The sequence below is a fragment of the Melospiza georgiana genome, chromosome 5, assembly GCF_028018845.1.
Source record: "Melospiza georgiana isolate bMelGeo1 chromosome 5, bMelGeo1.pri, whole genome shotgun sequence".
Taxonomy (NCBI): domain Eukaryota; kingdom Metazoa; phylum Chordata; class Aves; order Passeriformes; family Passerellidae; genus Melospiza; species Melospiza georgiana.
Genome location: NC_080434.1, coordinates 15,692,938 through 15,700,745, shown reverse-complemented (window position 1 = coordinate 15,700,745; position 7,808 = coordinate 15,692,938). Strand labels below are relative to the sequence as shown.

The window sequence follows — 7,808 nt, the reverse complement described above, 5'->3', positions numbered from 1 at the left end:
CTTCTGTCCTCTTCAGGATGATGTAAAGCCCATTTTTGTGGTTGTCGTCTGCCAAGCATAGTAAATTCCAGCTGTTAGTATCTTTAGTACAATAGCTGCTGGAGTCCAAAACAATAAACCCATTATATAATTTTTATTAGGGATATTTTATAAGGCAGCCATCTAGATCTGTCTTCACATGGAGGAATGAAGTGTATTCTGACTGAGAAACAACAAAAAGTTCCTACTTTCCTAGCTTATTTTGCCCTGCAGACCCTCATCAACACTCAGCTGAAGATGAATTTGTTTGTGTGATTGTATAGCTTGGACAGAAGGTTTCTGCCAGCCCTTCCTGATGACTCTCTGGCTCTGAGGTACTCCTGGGGAGCCCAGGACAGCTCTGGACAGCTCTTGCACAGCCCTGTGTAAGCCTCCCTTTAGGAGCTTTCCTGGCAGCGAGTAGAGACCACATGCCCCATCAGAGCACCAGCTGTCCACTAGCACATGATGACACCAGGAAAAATCCACCAAACACATGAAAAATCCAGGAATTTCCCAAGAAGCAATCTAACTACCAGACAAAGCACAAAGGGTGTTTCCTCAGACCTTGAACTACGGAAGAGTTTAACTGAACATCACTTGGCTTTGCTTACAGCTGAGCTCTCCCATGTTTCTGCTCTCCCACCACACCCCACCCACTCAGACACTCCCCCAGGAAATGGCACATGCTCCAGTGTGCAGCTCTACTTTCACATGCTTTTAAGATCACGCTCCTTGACAGCGCATCAAAGCCAAATGATCATTCCCACACAACATAATTCCCTCCAATGCTTCCAGGTTATCAGATGGAGAGCACAGATCCCAGTAATAAGAACAATTGTGCTACACAGATACTTGGGAGACAAGAAGCCCATGTTTTGTTCAGGGGTTAGCAAATGCTTGGACAAGTGAAAAAATTGCTCTGGATAAGTGAATTTATTTTTCTCTAACAAGATACACAAAGCATACTAGAAGTCATGATAGATTTATTTCTTTTTAAATGCAACAGGTTGACCAGGCTGAATACTGAAAATCTTTAAGACTTCACTCTAAAACTCCTTATTCCTGGGAAATTATACATCATCATTATTTATGGTCTGATTGAGGCTACCAGAGGTGTGCAAACAAATGTATGAAAAAGTAGAAATTTCTTGGGAAAAACTGTTAAACATCCCTGTTTACCAAAAATACAGATAAAAGTGATCCACAAGTGCATGTCTGCTCTAGAGCCAGCTGCTCACCTCCAAGACAGGAGCATGCCTTCACCTAGAGGTCGAGTTGACCAGCAGGGCTGGAGAACTGAATGCCAAGCAGCACATCCATGTGGCTGGGACCACTGTCCCACCACAGGGCTGCCATGCTCGGTGCAAGAGCTCAGACAGCTGCTGGGGCGGGACAGAGCAGCTGGGCTTCATCCCTGGAGCTGGAGATATGTTCAGGGTTCTTGAGAGCTGGGGGCTTGGCCAGCCAACTCTGAGCCCTGCAGCCACTATGAACCTCCTCCCCAGCCCATGAGAAAGGGCTGGGACATTCAGTGGCCAGCACCAGCACAAACCGCTGCGGACACTGCACTGAACGTGTAAACGTGGGGCTGACCTCTTCCCAAACACAGAAACAGTTCCCAAACACACACAGTGCTCATCTTAGCCCAGTCCTCCAATAAGCTCTCACTCATCCTGTTTATCCTACACATCACCTTTTCCAATGCCTCAGCAGAAAACAACTCTGGGGGAACCTAAAGAGCCCAGGGGATGTGAACCAACAAACCTGGCTACACTGGAGTGAAGCAAATGTGTCCTTGGAAAAAAAATTCCTTTCTTGACAGATGTTCCCCTTACTGCTCTGGTGAAAATAGCTCCAATACCACAGACAGTAAAGCTTCAACCCAGCAGCAATGTGTCTTTGTCATCCACACCACATCTTCACTGCCTCTATTTGGTTTTTGTTTATTTTTTAATTTTTAACCTCTTTGCAAATATGCTCGTGTAAATGGCCACCAGGTCAACTGCTCCAACCTGGCAAAAGGGGATGCCAAGGAAGCCCCAGCAGAGACGCAGATCTCCTCCCTCCACACCTGCCAGAATCATCTGGAAGGAATAAACCAAATCTTTCTGAGTTCTCTGAGCCTTTCAGGCAGGGAGGGCAGGCAATGACCCATGGGCAGAGTCACTGATAAGGCAATGACCCATGGGCAGAGTCACTGATAAAAGGCTTCCTGGAGGGCTTCTGCCCCCATCCATCTCCCTGCCGCTATCCAGCTCCTCCCCTCAGCACTCCCTGTGCAGCATCCAGCCCCCGACACACATTAACCAGCGCTCTCCAGAGACGGTGCCGCGCCGGGACTGCTCCCGCTCCACGCCTGGCGGATCCTGCAGCACGCCCGGGCAGCAGCTTCCCTCCAGCCCGCCACAGCGACAGACACGGCTCCGCTAAGACCACATGGCCACTGCGGGAAAAGTAAGGAAAAGGCATTTCCCATCCTCCTTTCCAGGTGCCCTGCTCTTGGCCAAATCCGCTGCAGAAGGCTCAGCCTGCACACCACTCCGTGTGCCCTCTTTCCTCTGACCTTACTCTCCCTCCTCTCCCAAACCCCTGAGAATTTCACCAGACTCTGCTCTCGGGCAACTGCACACGTCCAGACCTGCATTCAGTAGTGCATTCCCCCTCTGTCCTGCTCGGCTGCTCAGGAGACAAAATTTGCAATTGTGCTACCCTGAAAAACACCCTCCTGCTCAAAAATCCCACCCTGAGCTCCTGCTCTGGCAGCAAACGCAGCTCTTCAGTGGTGCCCTCTTCAGCTGCTCACCTCCTGCACGCAGCCTTGTCCATGGCAATAGCCTTTCCAGGCTGCAAGCCCCATCTTGCTGATGCCAAACTGCTTTGAGTTGATCGGGGAAGGGTTTGTGCCATGTCACACATAAATCATCCTTTTGGCAAGGAGAGAAATGATCCGGTTGCCAGCCAGGCTGGGACTGTTTTGTAACCTCTTTTTAGATACCATCAGCTCACTGAAATGAAAAGTTCAGTCTTGCTTGCCTTAACCTGCAGAAGCACTCATGTTGCTGTCACATCTGCCCGTACACCAGACAAACCAGTCACTTCATTTTGTATTTCCACACTTCACACAATGCCAGTGTTTACTGAACATTGTTTGGCATTGCATACAGCTGAGCACTCCAATGTCTCTGCTCCCCCACCAAATCCCACCCAACCAGCAACCCTCAGAAAACAGCACAGGGCAGTTGTGTAGCTCTGGAAGTGTGTGCTGCAGTGTGCACAGACACGTGTTGTGCAGCCTTGGCTTTGGTGATTGTAGGACAGCTGTCCTGGGCTGTTGTCAAAGGTGAACCTTGTCACCGACATCTTTTGTGAAAAATCCTTTCTTTAGGATTTTTCTCCCTTCTGAGAAGCTGTGGCCTCAGCAACAAAATGTAAACAATGGTTATCTGCTGCTGTGGAATGCAACAGGTGCATCCGTGATTGGTCTTGGGTGAATGTTTGGATTTACTGACCACTCATGGCAGAGCTGGGTCTCACTCTGTGCTGAGACACAGACCTTTGTTTATTGATTCCTTTTCTATTCTTAGCTTAGCTAGCATTCTGAGAACTTTATTTCTTTTTAGTATAGTTATAATGTAATATATATAATAAAATAATAAATCAAGCCTTCTGAACATGAGGTCAACATCCTCGTCTCTCTCTTCACCCTGAAAAACCCTTGCAAGCCCTGTAACAGAACCTTTCCCTGCAATGAATTTCTCTTGGTTGTTTCCAGGTTATCAGGTGCAGGGCTGCTGTTGCCTGGGCCCCGGGCAAACTCTCTGTTGAGGAGGTGGAAGTTGCACCCCCAAAGGCAGGGGAAGTCCGGATCAAGGTAAAAATACATCTCAATAATTTTTTCTCCCTGAAGGGAGCTGTTCTTCTTGTGGCTGTAGCTTGGATATAATCCAGTGATCAGTGTCCACCCATCACCTTAACTGCCCAGAGAAGTTCTGTGGAACATCCTTCCACAAACTGAAACAAACAATGTCTGGAGTATTTCTAGAAATCACCATTTACTCTTTCCTCTCCGAACAGATTGTGGCCACTGGCATCTGTCACACAGATGAACACGGTTTGAAAGGTTCCTTGCCTAATATGGAATTCCCATTTATTCCTGGCCATGAAGGAGCTGGGATTGTGGAAAGCATTGGAGAAGGAGTGACTGCTGTGAAACCAGGTAACCAACAAACACTCAAACACATCTCCAGGATTCAGTCCTCACAGCTCTGCCAAGAGCTCAGAAATTTCTCCCTTCTCCTGAGTCACTGGTTAAAAAACAAAGTGCAGAATCAATGCACTGGACTCTCATGTCCAATTTTACAGTCTGTTCCCCATGTAGACAAATGAGGAGTGGAGCATTCATCCGCACAGGGAAACAAGAGGGTTCATTGGAGGTTTCTACCATCATAAAGCTCAGGAGAGGTGATTCAACAGGCAATGCCCTCAGGGACTGTGGAGCTAAAGGCACCTAACAGAGATCCATTTTGTTCCAGGAGACAAAGTGATCCCACTTTGCATCCCTCAGTGTGGGGAATGCAGCTTCTGCCGGAATCCTGAATCCAACTTCTGCCAGAAGTCCCAGTAAGTTTATTTTGCCTTCCCCTACACCTACATGGGATGGAACTTTATGACAAATATGCCACCCCCATCAGTGCTTCACTCAATCAAATACAAATACTTACATCTCCTCCACAGTTTTTTTGAACCACAAAACCTCCTGCCGGACAAGACCAGCCGCTTCTCATGCAAAGGGAAGCAGATCCATCACTTCCTGTGGGTCAGCACATTTGCAGAATACACCGTGGTCCCAGAGTACACTGTTGCCAAGATAGATGCTGCAGCACCTCTAGACAAAGTCTGCTTGTTTGGCTGTGGGTTTTCCACAGGCTATGGGGCTGCCATCAACACAGCCAAGGTTGGTGTTCAGGCGTGTTTAGCACCCCAGGGTCACCCTCTCATGCTCATCAATCCTGTGCAAAAGGAACCTTCTCCTCCTCCTGCTCTTGCTGCTGGAGACTCACAGGCTCCCATCTGTGCAGGTAAAACCAGGCTCCACCTGTGCTGTTTTTGGCCTTGGAGGAGTTGGTCTCTCTATAGTCATGGGCTGCAAGGCAGCTGGAGCTTCCCGCATCATTGCCGTGGACATCAACAAGGACAAGTTTGCCAAGGCCAAGGAGCTGGGAGCCACCGACTGCATCAACCCTCGAGACTTCCAGAAGCCCATCCAGGAGGTGCTCACTGAGATGACCGGGCAGGGCGTGGACTACTCCTTTGAGGCCATCGGGCACAAGGACACCATGGTAGGTGGCACTTGAGCACCTGTCCTCCCTCCCAGATCATCACAGGCTCCTCTCAGGGCAAAATTGACCCCATGGGGAGATCCTCACAGGCTGCCTGCAGTGCTGGGCATATGTTTGTGAGAGAAAACAGCATGATCTTAAAAAAAGCCCCATGCTCTCCAGGTGTGCTCCACACGGGGACATGCATGTTTTCAGATTCCCAGGGAGGAGCAGGAGATTGCACAAAAAGTGCACTCCTCTGACTCACCCATAAGGGTTCTCTCTCATTCTCCTGCCTGTCTGTCAAAAGCGAAGGAAGTCAACCCACCTTGTCGTTGATCAGCATTGACTTCAATTTATTGATTAAATCAGCCACTTTATATAACAGTGTTAATTAACTTCATGCATATTGCAAATTCGAGCTCATGATAGGTTACAGAGAAAACTCTAACCCCTCCTTTTGTTTTACAATACCTGTGGTTTGTTTATTGAAAACAGGACCAGCGTTCTCACTGTGATAAGAAAAGTTCTCAAAACCTTCATATCTGTTCCCAGAGCAGCTATCTGTTCCCAAAGAGCCCAAGGACAGAATGTTTTGCCTGTTATGGGAAGATGGTCTGAGAATCCTGCTGTTTATAGAAAAGGTGTCTGAGAACCAAGTTATTTACAAAATCAAGCCTGGGAACTGCTGCTTTACAGCTACCCTTTACTTTCCCATCAGCTGTATACCTTCGTGGCCTCTTTCCTTAAGCCATGCCTGAACCAGGCTCTTCACACCTGTCCCATCAGATTGCTGCCTTGGCTTCCTGCAATATGAGCACTGGTGTCTGTGTGATGGTTGGTGTACTGGATTCTGGTTCAGAGATTTCCATCGATCCCACACTTCTGCTGATTGGGCGTACATGGAAGGGATCTGCTCTCGGAGGTATTGTACTTAAGGGGGCACTCTAAACAATTCAGCTTTTTCTTTCTTGGCAGATGACAATCCATAGGAAAAGAGGGTTTTCAAGTAAGAGACAACTAAAGAGGAGCACGCCACTGCCTTTATTGAACATTAGCATTAGACATGCAAATAGTCCTCCACCTGTGTCACACAGTAACCCACTCATCCCAAAGAGCAGAAAACATCTCACAAGGGTGTGGCACCAGCACTGGTCACTAGTCCTGACCCTGACAGTAACACTACCGTACCAAAAGAGCCTTTCTCCCAATATTCATGCAGCTGCTCTCTCCTGTTTCTAGGCTATAAGGCGAGAGAATGTATCCCCAAATTAGTTTCCGGCTACTTGGAGAAGAAATTCAATCCGGACTTGCTGATCACGCACACTCTGCCATTTGCTAGAGTGAACGAGGGATTTGAGTTGCTACGTGCAGGAAAAAGGTGAGACCCTGAACCAGCAGGAGGTTCAGCAAACCTCAGCACCTCCTCCTAAAGTTCCAACAGGCAGAGCATGCAACACTGGCTTCCCAAAGAGCACCTGAGCCTTTTGAGGAAGCAGGGCCTCCCAGCTGAGTGCTGGCAAGATCTGCCACAGCCCCAAGGGAAGAGCCCATGTTCAGCACAGGGAACCCTCCTGCTCATGGTTCAGCTCAGCACAGATCCTGTGGCCTTATCCCGTGAGGGGCTCCCCTCAGCAGGGATTTGAAGGCTGCCCCACTGCTGCACGCCTCATGCAGCTCAGTCAGGAAGAGGCTGGATGGCAGAGAAGGTGGCCGGTCCCCAGGCACACCTGCCTGCCACACTGCCTGCTCCTGAGCTGCAGCCAAGCCTCCCTTCCCTTCCACGTTTCAGTATCCGCACTGTCCTGCTCTTCTGAGGGACGCGGCCTAGGAAGCCGAGCGGAGGGACCAGCGCAGCAGGTGCTCTCCTGGCCCGGGCCCTTCTCACCCAGCACCTCCCCCTGTGGGGCACCAGGAGAAGAGAATGAGGAACTCACCTGTGCTGCTGCCACTGCTGGTCCTGCTGTGCCCAGACAGGACATGAAAGGATGTCTCTCCCAGGAAAATGCTTTTACTAATAAAGGTTTTTAAACCAACTCTTCTAATACTGTGCACTCCATCAATAGAGCTTCCAGGGCCTTGGGTCAATTGGTTGATAGATCAGGAACACTGGTAGTGATTTCCTTGATCTGTCGGTAACAAGGAATTATACTGGTAGGAATAGACAGATCCTTGGGGTCCATGCATGGCTCCAAGGCTGGTGCAAGCAAAACAAAAATACTGGGTATTTGACTGTGGGGTGATCCATTCACCACCTCGCATACAGACACCTGACAGGATAAGCCATTCTCAGAGGGGAGGAGTTCTAGCACAGGAGCTAGCATGGCTGCTTGACAGAGCTTTAAACTAGTCTGGGAAGGGGATTGGGAGAACACCAGGCTGGCCAGTGATGAGCAGTGGCACTGTGTGCCAAAGCGTGAGGAAAGGAGGAGGAAGGGAACCCCTCAATCTGCTTCATAAGTGTTGGCT

At 49.1% G+C, this 7,808-nt stretch overlaps 1 protein-coding gene across 1 annotated transcript; it reads left to right on the top strand.

The window, feature by feature from the left end:
- Positions 1–2,457: 2,457 nt before the first annotated feature.
- On the top strand, positions 2,458–7,375 carry LOC131083511 (alcohol dehydrogenase 1-like). The gene is made up of 9 exons (XM_058024291.1): positions 2,458–2,475; positions 3,794–3,892; positions 4,096–4,237; positions 4,554–4,641; positions 4,756–4,975; positions 5,100–5,360; positions 6,129–6,264; positions 6,582–6,720; positions 7,132–7,375. The coding sequence occupies exons 1-9, from the start codon at positions 2,458–2,460 to the stop codon at positions 7,154–7,156; spliced, it is 1,128 nt and encodes a 375-aa protein (XP_057880274.1). The 3' UTR covers positions 7,157–7,375.
- The last annotated feature ends 433 nt before the right edge of the window (positions 7,376–7,808 follow it).